The 16,427-nt window shown below is 34.4% G+C and overlaps 3 protein-coding genes across 4 annotated transcripts; 1 reads left to right on the plus strand and 2 right to left on the minus strand.

Moving 5' to 3' along the window:
- Positions 1 to 249: 249 nt before the first annotated feature.
- Positions 250 to 4,955, minus strand: LOC125189435 (nudix hydrolase 16, mitochondrial-like). Its single transcript, XM_048086715.2, has 4 exons — positions 4,504 to 4,955; positions 2,501 to 2,615; positions 995 to 1,078; positions 250 to 793 (listed from the first exon to the last, which is right to left on the minus strand). Exons 1-4 carry the CDS (start codon positions 4,572 to 4,574, stop codon positions 521 to 523), a joined length of 543 nt encoding a protein of 180 aa, XP_047942672.2. The 5' UTR covers positions 4,575 to 4,955; the 3' UTR covers positions 250 to 520.
- Positions 4,956 to 5,934: 979 nt separating this feature from the next.
- Positions 5,935 to 9,082, minus strand: LOC125187473 (amino acid transporter AVT1A-like). 2 transcript variants are annotated; one of them, XM_089058190.1, is made up of 13 exons: positions 8,953 to 9,082; positions 8,572 to 8,779; positions 8,227 to 8,489; positions 7,938 to 8,152; positions 7,831 to 7,854; positions 7,575 to 7,755; positions 7,281 to 7,500; positions 7,067 to 7,202; positions 6,950 to 6,970; positions 6,693 to 6,837; positions 6,554 to 6,597; positions 6,411 to 6,476; positions 5,935 to 6,184 (listed from the first exon to the last, which is right to left on the minus strand). In XM_089058190.1, the coding sequence occupies exons 2-13, from the start codon at positions 8,718 to 8,720 to the stop codon at positions 6,092 to 6,094; spliced, it is 1,557 nt and encodes a 518-aa protein (XP_088914316.1). In that variant the 5' UTR covers positions 8,721 to 8,779; positions 8,953 to 9,082; the 3' UTR covers positions 5,935 to 6,091. The 2 variants fall into 2 exon arrangements, with proteins under 2 accessions (XP_088914316.1, XP_088914315.1); XM_089058189.1 differs by lacking the exon at positions 8,953 to 9,082 and having other exon boundaries at positions 8,572 to 8,898.
- A 6,243-nt stretch (positions 9,083 to 15,325) lies between these two features.
- Positions 15,326 to 16,345, plus strand: LOC125188056 (uncharacterized). The gene is made up of 4 exons (XM_048084797.2): positions 15,326 to 15,506; positions 15,589 to 15,709; positions 15,804 to 15,876; positions 15,981 to 16,345. Exons 1-4 carry the CDS (start codon positions 15,482 to 15,484, stop codon positions 16,230 to 16,232), a joined length of 471 nt encoding a protein of 156 aa, XP_047940754.1. The 5' UTR covers positions 15,326 to 15,481; the 3' UTR covers positions 16,233 to 16,345.
- The last annotated feature ends 82 nt before the right edge of the window (positions 16,346 to 16,427 follow it).

The following is a 16,427-nucleotide window of genomic DNA, read 5'->3' on the forward strand; positions in this document are numbered from 1 at the left end:
ATAAACCCATAGTCCAAAGACTTATATATCAGCATGTGAATATAGTATTGATTCTTTATACACGTTAGAATGTTTTTTACGATATACATGATCAATAGTTTAACTAAGCTCCTAATTATTTAAAAAGATCATTTCAGTTTTCAGATAACCCAATAATATGAAATCCTTTTACACCTAAAAACATCTTGTAAATTATAGATAAATTATTACGAAAGGTTATAAAATAAGCCAAAAATTAGTAGCAGGACAGTCAAAAAGTGACAAGTCACAAATTCATTTCTCGATTTTTTCTTCAAGAGGGGCATCAATTTTGGGTGTGGAAAAACCCAATATGAAATCCTTTTACACCTAAAAACATCACAATCTATTTGCATCTTACTCTCAAAGTTCCTACCTTCTCCAAATTAAGGGAATTTTAAAATTAGAGAGAGAGAAACAAAACAAAACAAACAAACAGGCACCAAGAATCAGCATAAACAGCTAGAAAATTGTTCTAACAAAAAATTCAGTGTTAAAAATGTCAACTTGACCCCTTTCTTGGTAAAGTGTGGATCATGCCATCCTCACACCACTTTGAGAAACCTTTCTCAAGCGCCTCCCGCATCCACGCATGCCTGCAGCATCCGATTGCTTCCCCGATGGTTAGCCAGCTCCTCTGCCGATGGCTCTTCTCGGGCCACGAGTCGAGTTCCTCCTTCACATGCAAGGCGTACATAGCTGCTCGACACAGCCCTTCCGGGCTGTATTCATCCTGGAGTGTTTTGCTCTTGAAAGAGTAGCAACCAAGAAAATGCTGACAAAAGAACAAGCATGAGAGAGACAGAGAGACGTGTAGACTCCACAGCAGATATAGTTCATAATTAAATTACACAAACAAATGCACTTCTTCGTTGGATCGACGTGCTAGTTTGCTTAAACTAGGCAGGTTTTGATATAAAACTAAGTCATAGGAATGCAATCGAGCAACCAACAAAGACATAGATATATATTTTACCACTAGATCGCCTCGAACTCCAGCCTCTTCCATGGCTTCCCTTTCGGCGGCCTCCTCAGCCGTTTCATCATTCTCCCACCCACCCTACAGAAAATGACAGTAGAATGAAAAGGCAGGGCATTATTAATATAAGGATTAATTCCTCGAAATAACACAACATTTTACACGTACATCACATTTTGCATTCATCTCATATGAAAAACATATGTCATCCAAATTCAAAGCTGTGTATATCACCACGTATCACTCAACGATAACTAAACAAGACTTCTTACTTTAGTTTAAGTCATAAAAATGTCATATGTGACCTCTGTCGTATATCTAAGCACACTAAAATTATAAACACATCCAATCAAATATTAACCTTCGAGTTTAACTATCACATGTGTAACAACATAGATGGCCTAAGCTAAGAATTGCTGTAAGATATTTACTACTCCCTCCGTCCCGGATAATTTGACCCATTTTTCCATTTCAGTCCGTCCCACATAATTTGTCCCATTTGACTTTTTTACCATTTTTGGTAGTGGACCCTATATTCCACTAACTGATTCCTACTCACATTTTACTATAAAACGAATACGTATATAAAAGTAGGACCAACATTCCACTAACGTTTTCAACTCACTTTTCATTACATTTCTTAAAACTCATGCCCGGTCAAAGTGGGACGAATTATCCGGGACGGAGGGAGTACTACTTTCTGGAATGAGATAATTACTGAGGGAAAGGATGTTACACTGACAACGATAAAATGAAGAACATGCGTATCACTCAGTCAGCACTATTGCTCTAATAAAAGGAAGGATTAGCTCGAGGAGTCATTAGAAAATCTCCAATGTTCAAATAGGTGTAGAACAAGGGAGTGAAATGTTCAAGAAACGCCTCATTGTTGTTATGTATGGAAAATGAGTGCAACCCTGAAATAGTTTACTCAAAACCTCGAGTTTTGCTATAAATAGGAGCTTGAACTAACTTCTGAAAGATGGAAAAAACTGAATACAAACTTGAAAAGAAAGTAAGAGAAAGTCCCCCCTATCAGTATTTGAAAAAGTGAGCCTATTGGTCTTCCTGACTGGTCAAAATTGACAGATGAGAGATAAGAACAGGTTGTCTATTTGTACGAGGAAAACTTAGGTACTGAGGGAGAAAACAATTGTATTACAAACCACCCTTATGAAGTTCGAAAGCATTAAAACAATTACTGGAGCATGCCTAAGTTCAGTTATCATCCAAAATCAACACTATGTACTTAATTCGTCTTATCCAGTCCCCATCTTCCTTTACACCTTAGTTAGACCTTAAAGGTCACAGAGGTACAGAAACCAAATTTCTAGTTTAAAACATTTATCTGAAGATGCTTCCTAGCGATGGTAATGCATGATCTATATCTTATCTCATTTTATCAGTAACAACATGCACAGCAACCAACAGCGAAGCAGTGGACAGAAAAACAAAACATGCTTTATGCAGTGTGCATCCAGTGACATAGTTCAAAGATCCAACCTTTGGAAACAAAAGACCAGGCCCACCAGTCGAGTTGATCATTAATACTTCGATTATATTTTCATTTGTGCCACCACCATCATCTTTCATAGTCCTATGTCTGAAAGGAATACACCTGCGAAATCACGCTTCTGATCAACAAGGATACAATATGGAGAATGCTCTTTTATAAAAACTAACAAAACAAATTTATTAGATCAAGTAACAAGGTACATTGAGACAAGGGATCTCAGAAGACAAAAACATACACAAGACGCAATATGAAAGTTTCAAAATCTCTAGAAGTCAAAACCCACCAAGAAATCCCGAATCGGACCTTACCTAAACTTCCTCTAGAGATCCTCCACAATCTTTAGATTATCAGATTTTTTGCTAACCAAAGAGACTGGTAAAATGCTTAAACAGTAAAAACCCCAGAAAGCATCCACTTTTCCTACTTCACTTCTCAGCCCATAGAAACAGAAGGAGAAGAATGTCAAACTTTTGCCGCCTTTTCCAAATTCAGAAAACATGTCTCCAATTCAAGATTTGCCATATAAGCAGGAAAAAATCATGTTTTACTGCTCCTTAAGGGTGTCTCCGGTGGCGCCCCTCCCACTCGCCCCTCCCACTAGCCCTTCCCATGCCACGTCAGCACTAGCCCTTCCCATTCCACTGCCACATCACTAGCCCTTCCCACTGCACTAGCCCTTCCCACTCGCCCCTCCCATCCCCGCAGTCCCACCCATCCCCGACATATTTGCCGGCATACCCGCTGCCCCCGGCATCATCTGACCCATTTGACTCATCCAAGTGTACATATTGTAGAACATTTGGGGAGTCATCGCCGGCACACCGCCCATCCCCGCCATCTGGGGATTCATCCCCGCAAAATTTCCCTCCGATCCGATGGGAATCGAGGGTGTGTTCCCTCTGCTCGTGGTGGGGGAGTTTCTATTGTACTCCATTGTAGTAGAAATGAAATTTGTAGAGAGAGAGAAACTTATCACCACAAGTGGTGTGAATGAAATGAAGTTGGGGAGCCCTATTTATAGAGTTTATTATTTAAAAAAAAAAAAAAAAAAATTTTAAATATCGGACGTCCGACCTTCGCCACAGTGGCGGACGTCCGGTCGGACGTCGACGGGAGGGGCGAGGCCATCGCAGGGGCACACGGGACGGGCGTGGGCGGCCGTCCGGCCCACTATGGCGCCCGTCAGGTCGCCCGTCCGCGACGGGCGAGTGGGAAGGGCACCGGTGGAGACACCCTAAGGGAAATCATCTCTCAGGGAAAAGAAACCAGTGCTAATAACAGATGAGTTGTCAAGTTTATGGAAGAAACAAACAGTCAATGAACAGTGAAGCATGATATCTTTGATCATAAAGATTTCTGAGGTCAGAAAGATTAATATGCTCTTTATGTCGCCCATACATTTACGGAGGATTGAGGAAAATATTACTAGAAAGTATTCCTTTGTGAACCTAGACAAGAATGAGGCACAAAACCAGTGTGGAAGCTAAAATCAAAACTTGAGAGCTTTTTCTCAATCGATCAGAAAACACTTAGTTGCAGAACACCCAAAAATTGAATCAATTGGCAAAAGAAGCCCCAAGTAACCAAAGGAAGAAACACAAGAAGCTAAAAATCACACAAACAATTAAAAGGGGATAACTATACCTGATTTCACTACAAGCTCCCCAGCACCATTACCAACAGGGAGAAAGAAAATATCCAGTAATTAGGCCAACTCACAAACAACATTCACATGCCATTTCATCAAAGATTGCACATTTCATTCTAATTAAGCAAAACCTAGCAGCCACAACCATCTAAAATGATCCAAGTAACAAGATCCTAAACAAAAAGAATCACACATTCCTCAGTTAACAAAACTAACTCAAATTTCTCCACATTCCCCAATTGGACACGTTTAGCACAATCCTTCATGCAAACAAACATGCACGCCTCATGAAAATTAAAAATTTAAAATACACAAATTGAAAAATTGAAGAGAAAGAGATACCCAGCAATGAGACGGTAACCATCCTCGTAACGCTGCTGCTGCCGACCAGTTCGCGCCACCAATTCAGACATCTAATCCAGAAAAGGAACAAATGATGAGAAATACCTAAAATTAAGTGTGTGTATGTATACGGCCCTGTATCTGTAAATACGAATCACAAGCTGCCCTCTCGATTGATGAAAACGAAGCAATAAATCATTACTCAAATTGGGCTCTAAAATATCTACATTACTCCTCTATCTTCACTCATTTTCAACCCAAGAAAGTCCCCGAATATTTTCGCATTATTTCATCAAGGGTTTCGAAAAAATCAATTTTTTTTAGCGTTGGTTAACGGTGGAAGGGCTGATACAGAAAAGGAAATGTTTTTGAGGAAATAATTTTGAGTCAATCTTGATGTGTGTGCGTCCAAATTCAAGAAAGGTCGGTTACAAAATTGATTCCTAATAAATCAGAAATAGTCTGGAATAGATAGATACATTCCACTCTGTATGTATAATGTATGTGTCCTCTCTGTTTCTTTCTTTAGCTTGTGAATTTCTATATTTTTCTTATTTATTTATTTATTTAAAGTGCTTACTTTAATTTTCTGACATAGAAATTTTTAAAATGTAAATTCGAAAAATTAATAAAATGTAGTAGCTCTTTTAATTTATTCATTTTTATGCTAATAAAATATGTTCATTGGATATAATGTCTATTTTCATTTATAGTAAAAATAAAATGAAAAAGTATTTATAACTCAAGAGTTATTACTAATCTAGCAAACAGTCTCATCGTTTGTACAGTGAATATGTCCGGGTCATAAATCCATTTCTAATTTCAATTTCTTCATAAAATAATGATAGCATTTTATAAAAATGCTAAAATTGGGTACATGGAAATTATCCCTAAAAAAGAAATTGAAATGGAAATGGGGAGTGTGTTAATTTGGATCAGGCATAAATCTTGTCGCCCACAATTTTTGAATAGACTTCTGAGTCCACTTGAATATAAGCCATAGATTGCATCACATTCCAGCTTAGACTTATGCTATTATAATATTATGTCATATCAATTTGAAATTCAAAAAAAAAAAAAAACTAAAAACTATTACTATTATCAAATCTCAATATTACATCGCAATTGTAGGATCATAACGTTTTTATAATCTCACATTTACTATTCATACTATTATAAAGTTAACATAGTAATGCTATCTCACACTGTCAACACACTCACACGCACATGCTTTTCTAAATATTTTACTTTCATTTCCAACATACTCCACATGAAATCGAGAGCTCCATTTGAATACTATATAAATCATTGAAATTTAATGATGAGAATCGACCATGTAATTTTCATTCTACTAACAACTAATAGCTTGTGGTTCAAGTTTTTAATTTAAACTTTACATTATACAATTGGTAAAATATGTCACTCAAAATATGAAGCAAAATCAATAATCAAACTATAGCCATTGAAGGAATCAAAAAGTTACAACTTGAAAGGGATGTTTGAAGCTAGTTTCCTCCAAAGAAGCCATAAAACAGACGAAAGTTTGTCTGAAAATCTGGTGAAGGCCTAAGGTTTATTGCATGAGAGTTCAGCACTTGTTAGCGAGGTCTACCAAAGCGCTGTATGTCCCGATGATCCCACATACGAGGCCTATCACGACAATGCAGCTGCTCAGCGCAATCTGTGAAGAAGACGACATCAAGAAACAGCATAAACAAGAGCCACAAAATGCAAAAAATAATAAAAAATTAAAAAAAGCAACATTTGCACAATCCTAAAGATTTTGCTTCTTGTCTAGTGTGACTGTGTAAGACATTAGTCATCAGACAACATTTGACATGTGCCTAAAATCACATGTACTAACATTTTTATGTCTTCAAACGTTTTGGAATTTTAGATATGCCTACCTGCATTTTGGTGGCACTTTTCCTTCCAAGAATTTTCAAGAAGCATAGAGATGGCATCACCATAGCCTGAATCAAATTCCCGATATTTTAAAAATCAAAATAAAAAATCGCGTAAAAGATCAAAATGAAGTTCAACTCCTTACCATGAGAACGCTAAAGAGAGAGCCTATTAGAGACATCACCGTTCCTGCAAAGACGAGCAAGAAAAAAACATCACAATCTGATGGTGTTGTCTACAGGAGACGCGTTGTGACTTGTGAGAGAAATATTAAGGCCACTTACCGAAGAAGGGGATGAGGAAGGCAACTAGGAGAGAGGACAAGATGAGTGACGTTCGTATAAGAAGGAAGCACAAGTAAGTGTTAGAGATTCTTGATGGCAGCAGCTCCTCAATACCTCTAGCCAATGGATTCATTGTCAAGGCAATTTTATTTCTAGCTAAGGAAAATCTTGAAACATATCAAGCAAAATTTCATATATTATGTAATATGATACTCTATATAAGCAAGTTGAAAAAAATATGTTTATAGTAAAGGATATTTGGAGAATGGATTGATAACCTGTCAAAAGGAGTATGAAAATCAAATCATGTTCAAATTTCTTAGTTTTCAATAACATCAAAACACACATGAATGGGAAGCTGAGAAGCATGTTACCGTTGTCCACAAAGCTATTTTGGAGCTTAATTTGTGCTGTGGTAGATTCAAAGTTATTTGCGCGTTTGTGCTCTGCCCGAACATGAGGAATCCCATCACTGCAGCGCTACCATAAACGGTAACACATAGAATGAAACTGCAGCCAAGAAATGATGAGATTGATGAGAAAAAAAAAAGACCAGAATCTAATGCTTCTTTTAGTAAGTTTTAGTACCTTATGATAACTGCTTTCTTGAATTTGGTTTTATCAGCCATCGATTGGTATATATTGGGGAAAACCGAGTGGCCTGAGTAGCAGAAGCCATATACACCAATGGAGAAAGGGATGCCACTCAAATCCAGTAGTTTGCCACTGTGGTGAAAGCCAACTCCCTCTGTTGTACCAACAAATAACAAGCACAGAACTACAACTATCGTTGCAACGACTCCACTGGCTGCAAAAACCATAAAACATCATTCAAATTGTGGATCCAAACAAAGAACATGGTGTGTAAATACTTTGCAATACCTGAGAGGTAAGAAAGAAATTGAAGATCTTTAAGAAGAAGAGTGGGAAAGACGATTAGCACAGCTACGGTTGCAAAGAGATGCATAGTGTCAATCTTGAAGCCAAATATATTCAAAGACACTCCTGAGAATATTGTTGAGAGATTATCCCCTTCCAAGATTAAGTAGTCCGTGCACGACATCTGCATCCGTGGTTTGTGTTAGAAACCGGTAAAAAAAGATAGTCTGCAGAAGAGAAAGAGTACTATTGCCCTTACATATAGCTCTGAGTACAATATAATCTGCAAGAAAACAAAAAAAAACCAAGATAGTTAGTTTTTTATAGTTCAAGTTCAGATGAAAATGTGTAAAGATATCGACATACGGATATGAAGAGGCGACCCCATTTCCCAAACGCGGCCTCTCCCATGTCAGGAAAGGTGAGTATGCCTTGAGCACTTTCGAAGCAATGCTTCATGAGAATGGCCGTGTAGCAACAGATGAACGCGAAGAGGACTAGCACGAACAAGCTGGCCCAACCGCCTACTTTGACAGTGTAAGGCGTGGAGAGCAGCCCAACACCGGCCATCACATTCATACCTGCATCACAGCGAATTCAAGCACATGATATCAACAGAGAGAGTGTTCGTGTTTGGAGTCACTGCTACACTCACCGTTGAATACGGTCTGAAGAAGGCTGCATCCGTGGCCGAGAGGCGCGTGCTTGTGGAAGGAGGCCTTATCGGAGATAATGATCGAGTGCGCCCTCGATCTAGGAAGGTCTTCCGCCACAATGTGAACCTTGTTGTAATCAGCAAGCAGTGGGATTGTGGCATTTGATTCCAACAAGTTGTGGCTGCTGATTGCGGCAGACGTCCGAGGCCTTAGTATGCCGAAGCTTGGTGATGCAGATATCGAATATATGTCAACTGCTTCTCTGAAACAGGGGAGGCCTAATTGCTAGTTAAAAACTCCGACTTACTCAACAAATTAATCAAATTAAGGTTGAATGGATAAACCTGAAGCTCTGAGGCCACTGCTGTGAGACTGCGGAGGAGGAGAGGGAGGCGTCGTCTTCGATGCTGCTGCTGCTGGCGGTGTCTTCCACGTCGTATTCGGAGTCGTCCAAGAGATAGTCCAAGGAATCTCTAGTCATCTCCGGCGCCATTACACGGATTTGGTAGTACAGAGCTCAGTTGTTACAGCAGAAGCAAACCTCCTCAAATCCTACGCACACACAACACAATGCATGCAATTGCAATTATTAAGTGTGGGAATGGATTCGATTATTAACATATATACGTATATTCAATAGACTAGTTTTACATCCTCCCCATTTAAATCAAATTTAAAATATTCAAAGTTTTCGATCATACACATTATTTATAAAGTGGACCCACCATCCATTGTTAAATGTTATTTCTGTTTCTCTTACTTTATCAATTACTCTCTCTGCTCCCTAAAATCCATATCATTCACAAATTTATTTATTTTCTCAACGACTACAGTAGTAGTATAGAATATGGATTAGGCTCACAAAAATCTATCTAATTATCTATTTATGTGATAACACAAATTTGGAGAGCATTATGCAAACGAAGTAACGTATATATGGGGGCAGATGTGAAAAATGACACCTATAACAGGGACTAAATATTCCAAATTTAAAATTCAGAATTTTAAATATATACTCTTATTATGACCTCACGATGAATTATACTCCCCTCATTCCATAGTAATGGAGACGTTTCTTTTCGGCACAGAGATTAAGAAAAATTGTGTTAGATGAGTTAAGTAAAGGGAGAGTAAAGTGGAAAATAAAAAAAGGTAGAGAGATGAAGAGAGAATAAAGTAAGAGAGAGTAAAGTAGCGTGAAAAAATATGTTAACTTTTACTAAAAAGAAAAATAACTCTATTACTATGAAACGTATCAAAATGGCAAAATGATTATTATTATGGATTGGGGGGAGTATTGTACTGTTGTAAAATTTTACAATTAAAAAATTCGTTTGATAGAGGCATTAGCCCTCCTTATTTAACACTTTGCAATTATCTCGACACTTGTTTTACTTTTAACACAAATACCCAATACCCTAATTAGTCATTTTTTTCATCATTTGGGCATTGACTAAAAATGTCTCATATTTAGGTAATTAGCATTTAATTTTAATTTTGAAAATAAAATCTCCCACAAAAATTTTCGACAATTATAATATTCACATGATAGTCTTAAATACATGCCGCATATAATTAAGAGTACATGATATTGGCTGTATAGCCTGTAGGTGAAATTTCATCCCAACGAAAAATATAGTAAAACATATCATAAATATAAGAAATGACTAATGAGGAAAGAAGGAGATGGGGTCGATCTCCCAAAAATGGAAGCAATGAGGAAAGAAGGAGATGGGGTCGATCTCCCAAAAATGGAAGCAATTCATATATCATCAAAGAAATGAGGAAACAGAGACAATGTAAATTAAAGTCACCTATGGTAAGAAAAGTGAAAAGCATATACTTAAAATTGGGTTTAAATTTCCCTTTTTTTTGTTATGATATATACTTAAAAATGGGTTTCAATTTGGTGTGGAAGGTTGGAGATAACCTAAGATAATTATAAAAATTTAAACTTTTGTTTTGAAATTCATATTTCAAACCTTCTAAAAGTATAGAAATTGATGTTAATTATTGTAGTTGGGGACGGCCATTTAATTGCATGTGACTTCTAGTGTTGGCTATTTAGATGCATGTGGCTGTGCATCTACTACTACTATATATGCATATGTGAAAATAAAGGAGCATGGTATGTATATATCAGGTAGTTAAAAATGTAAGAGACATATATCAAGACAACAATATGGAAATGCAACCACATAACTATTGACGAAATTGACATGACCTTATTAAGGTCAAAATTAGATTTATATGTGAAAAGTCGAGAAAAAATTGCCTCTTTGTGGTCGTGTGGAGCCATTTTCATAGTATTTAAAAAAACCAAATATATCAATTTTATCATGTGAAATGGAAATTAAAATGAACTTCAAAGCTTTAACGCATGCCATTTATTTATTTAATTTTAAAATTCCTATAATGTGTGCAAGACTTTGCCTCGGATTCTTCAAGTGCTTTCTATTCTTTTTCTTCATTTTGCAACTTTAAGTCACAAAGACAATACACATAACAACTACATGCCGATTACATAATTTAATGTGAATTTCATAAATTCGGAGTACTACTAATAATTTAGTTTTGCTTACAAAAATATCACATTCCCTTTATGGTGGTCCATAACTCCATGCTTGCAACTTGCAAGTTGGAGCAAAAATGGATTGATCGGTTTGTCACATTACGAATGCGTAGCATCTGTCCAAAAAATGGAATGCCATAAGATTAATATAAAATCCAAAAAAATGGAAATTTTAATAAAATTAAGAACTAGTAGTAATAGCCATTATTACTTATTAGTATACTTTGAATATACTTTAATTAAGAAATTTCTTTGAATATCAACTATTGTATTCGAATTTGAAATTGCATGCCATCCTAATTTTCAAATAGAACTACACTTATAGATTGAAAAAGGTATTATGGAGTACCTAATTATAATGTGTAGTAGCTACCAGAATTCGTCCCACCAAATTAGTCTTCTAATCGTTTTCGGATGCCCTACATTATAATTATTATAAACTTTCTATTACTACAATAACATTAATAAAAAATAAAGGCAATAGAATAATAGCATATAATTAAATTACACACAACAAATAACTTTAAATTCATGAGTGATAAGGGTCCTATAAGGCACACCCCTGTTCACCTAAAATATGTGCATTAAAGTAATTTACATGTCATTTTCATTACTACAAAATTGTCTACATATCAAGTAGGAGTACAACATATTTTTAAAAATTCAATTATTATTGATTGGTTTATCTATTAAAAAAAAATAGAAAGCAGATGTTTTGTTTATACACAATTTTATAGAGTATATATGTCGTACATGGATTTGGATCTAATCTCAAATACATAGGGAATGTGCCCAATCACATGTTATGTTGCAAGCATACATTATATGGTTCCTGAAACTTTATTTTTATGATAATTGTAGTATATTTTTTATGTTTATTTCTCATATCATTTCATGACAACACGCTATATTCATAGATAATAACAACATATTAGTCACAGCTGCAACACCATTTTTTTTGTCATAGCTGCATAAAGAATCACAATTCAGATCAAATCAAATTGAATTAGATATGAGCATGTGAGGGGAATTTTTTCCATCACATAGTATTGTCACATTTAGAGGTTTATGTCAAATATTATTTTTTTATATTTACACTTTGAACCCAGTTCAGAGTAAAATGATAAAAAAAAAATATTCCATAGTTTATTAGGGTTCCATAAAAGTATTAAAAAAATATATAGAAATGTCTATTTTTATCATTTTAGTCCGTCCCATAAAAATAGACATTTCTATATATTTTTGGTAATTTGTTCTCTAATAAAGTTATTAGTAGGCCTCAGTTTATGTTAAGTTATTAATAATAGTCTAATCATTTTTCCTTTCTATTTTCATCATACTTAATCAATCTATCTATACATATATAAAATGCGAGTTTTGAGAAGTTTTGAATAACTATTTTGTGCAAGGGATGTAAATGCAATAAATAAAAACTGCAAAAGTAAATTTTGATTAAATAAATTTAGCTGTGAAAATATTTTAATGTACTAGCAGTTACAATGATTATTTCCATTAATTGCTTTTAATTCATTTTATTCGGTAGTAATACAATATTCTTTATAATTATGAAATAGTTAATTGAGCCGTTTATTCTTCTATTCAAATTTATCATTTTTACACTATACAACAACACATTGGACATGTTGAATACATTGGATTATGTAATTTAATCATAGTTGATATTCGGCTACTACAGTCATAATTTCAATTAATGTGAATTACACTAAAGATAAATTTTCGGTTAACTAATTAAAAAAATGAAACTACCACCAATCAAATGTGAGTTACACATAATAAAATTCAATATGAATACTATTAAGAAAAGCCTCTATATATATGCCCTATATTATCTCACAACTCCAAATATTCACACACCAAATATTCATACATCATACATTATACTTCCTCCCACGGTAATCAACTTCCCCAAAATTTGGCAAAATTTCATGTATCCAACGGTATGGTATCATTTCTAGCTTATAATTCCTTTCCTCATTGCGATCTCTATACATGTTGCATCACTGAATTTTTTCTATAAAAAGATTGTGATTATTTATCTATTTTAAGCACTATTTTTGTGCAATTATTATGTTCATAATATGTGATCTTATCAGCGAAAAATGAAATTATGGGATTTACCTTTCTCGATGATCTACATCCTAACAATACTTCTGAGTCATCAAAAGACCCGTGAAAGACGAAGGACATGGGGTGTTGTGACTACAATAAAGAGTGAGTGAGGCTGAGATGGAAGATACTGACGTTGACAGCGAGCTGATTGCGGCAACTACTAGCAAGAAATCTTCAAGAAACAAGGATGTAAATGGTGTAAATGGTTAAAATTGGCACGAGGGAAAAACAAGGATAGAGCATTTCTAGAAATTTGTGTAAATTTTTCTAATTGGATTTTTCTCTTTTCTCTTTGCATTAAGTAAATATACGCAACCTATAACATGATTTCTAAATTTCCATGCCTAACTAAAATATGTTTGCACACCTCAACTTTCAAATAAATAAATTTAATTAAAAGTTTTAATATCACACTTTATTCATACTCCCAAATTATATATATTTATGATTTTATATTTCTTATCATAATACTTATCACAAAATACAAAGTTAATATGAAGAAAAATCAACTAGTCGTGCAACACACGGGGTTGATACTAGGGTTTAGGGTTTAGCTAATAATAATCAATTAAGATTATGAATTGAATATGATTATACATGATTTCTAACGCTTTTTATTTATATCATAAAATAATATATGTTTTAATTACTATTTATTAGGTAGATAAATGTTCTTTCATTTTTTGTGATGTATAGTTGCATTTGAAAGGTTTTAGAAATTGTTAGTGATCTTTGTCTATAAATACATGTTTTATCAATGTGCAAACCATAAATGAGGCGGAACAGGTGTCATATGAGAGAGTGAAAGACGAAGAAAAAAAGACGTGAGTCGGAGATAGTGGAGAGAGAGTTGTGCAAAAGATGGTAAAAGGCAAAGAGCACTTTTAAATCCTTTTTGAAGATCATTCTATTATAGTGATATTATTTCATATCTAAGTATTTTCTTCATGTTAATTTGTTTTATTTTTTCATCTAGGCTACAATATTTTATTTTTTACAAATAAAGAAATCACATAAGTTGTTGACTATCTATAATATTTTGAAGCTACAGCTTTACACATTCGTCGCCAACTTCGTCACTTCCATAATTTTCATGCAAAGAAAAACACCTAACAACGAAATGGCTAAAGGAAGCAAAGAAGACAAAAATCATAAATATCACATTTGCATTTGCGCATATGCATAAATCATCAATTTAGAGATTAAGGAGAAAAATAAGGCTGAAGAAGAGTATAGATGTGGTTTGTGTTTTTTTGTTTGTTTTGTTATTCATTATTTATCTTTTTATGGCGATATTATTGTCCTAATTATATTTTGTAGTGGTATATTAAATAATTGAATATTGATGGTAATTTAATATTAAAGTATGTATGCATTAAGGATGGTAATTTTCTTTGTTGTAAAGACCTATATAAGTGTTGTAATTAACAAATATTTCATGATGATTTAATTTAAACTTATTTAATTTTATATCGTTAATCCATATTGTGATTATAATGTATTACATTTTATTTTTTAATCTCGTAATGATGTTATTTTTTATTTTATGTTACTTATTCACAATGTCTATTTAATAAAACAGAAATATTTTGTGTCGCGCATAGTGCGTGGGCTAAAACTAGTTGTGCAATAAAATTCAAGCTATTTATATGGAACTATTTATATGGAACGGATAAAGTATTTTATATTAGGGCAAATAGTCAAAAGAAATACTATAAAGTTCGGTCAATTTCTGGTTTATCCCAGAACTTTAAAAAAAATCAATTTTAACTTTGATGATTATTAAAATTGTCCCATATAGTTGAATTTCAAATAAAAATTGCATGGCATGAACATAAAAAGTGTATGATATGGACGCCGGAATTGAACATACTTTCTGAGTTTTTGAAATATTGATGTATTAATTTAATTCCAAAGTTCAAATTACACACTCATACAATGAATGTACTGTGGATTATATAAAATATCTTACTTACATTAAATACACAAAAAAAAAAAAATTTGTTATTTGACAATCAATTGTCTACATGTTTTAGTGACACGTAATTTTAGGAAGGATTGTTAGATAAAACAATTAGAGAGAGAAAAAGATACATTAATAACGAGAGAGAAAGAGAAAAATTTATTTTCAAACAAAAAAAATGGACAACTTGAATGACAAAAAGAAAAGAAAGAAGTAAATCTATACCTGATTTGCCTAATTATATTTAATCTGCTGTACATTCTTATCTTGAGTTTATGTAATTGGAACTTTAGAATAAAATTAATAACGTGGTTTTAATTTTGACAAAGATTTCACAATGCTTCAACTGCAATCCCATAATTATTCCTTTCGTTACCCATCAAAACAAAAACTCCAAAGAGAGATACTTTACTTCTTGTGGTGTAAAAACTTCTTATTCTCACTCTTTCTTCATACTAACCTCATCAACTAGACCCCCAAAAATCTTACTACAAAATTAGAAAAACAAACCCTTCCACTTTTCATTTATCTCCCTAAACCAGATTCATCAACGATAAGAACCAATTCTTGCCAAGTTCTTCCGCAGAAAATGGGGCAGTCCCTCAACAAATCAGGTAATCGTATAGCACCGGGAATTCAAATTTCTCGTATAGCACCGGCACATAAAAATACACCAGTATGATTCTTGATGTGCAGGAAGTGAAGAGAAGGAGAAGGAAATCGAACCCGTGATCCTCAATCACTACGACAAATACTTCAGCAACACCAAGGATTGGAACTACGCAGATTTCTACCATGCTGTTTGCCAAATAGTCGAGTAATTATCATCATACATCATACTTACCATTTTAGATAATTAATGATGGATATAAACAGTCTCTGAATGCTTATAAACGTCACTTTTCCTACAGAGAAATTAACAGAACTATAGGCCGACCTCAGTTTAAGGTGCAAGAGAAGAGCAAGCTCCAACAAACCTATAATGTAAGCTAGTAACTCCTAATTTTTTTACCTATTTATCTGATGTTTTAGTGCAAACAATAGTCTCTTTCCTATAACATCTCAGACAAGTCGTTCTTCTGTTCCAGAAACACAGGGGAGGCGAGGGGACACCATTGAAAAAGGAACAGTTTCAGAAGATCTTGAAAGAAGTGATTCTTGACACAGGGGTTACCAACATAGGAGGAGCAAAGGATATGTTCTTTTACCTGTATGGAGTGCCAGCTGCAGCCTTGTTCTTAAAGCAACGTCTGGCTCCAAAACTCATCCCAAATGAAGTTCTCATCCCTGTTGTCACTTCTGCTACAGTCTTCCTTCTCGCAAAGCTCAACAAACTATAGTAATTCCAACAGTTTCATCTTATCACATTGTATTTCTCAAGCAGCTATGTTCGTGAATCTTAGTCGGAAATAGAGTTTGTGTCCGACCCAATGAACAAGGTGCTTCAAGACCATTTATGGTACCATCACAATCAAAAGACATTAAGACATAAAGGAAAGAGATACGTATCAAATTATCAATGAGCCCAAAAACAA

This window comes from Salvia hispanica, chromosome 5, assembly GCF_029641045.1.
Source record: "Salvia hispanica isolate PSC_SH4W2 chromosome 5, Shi_PSC_v1, whole genome shotgun sequence".
Taxonomy (NCBI): Eukaryota; Viridiplantae; Streptophyta; class Magnoliopsida; order Lamiales; family Lamiaceae; genus Salvia; species Salvia hispanica.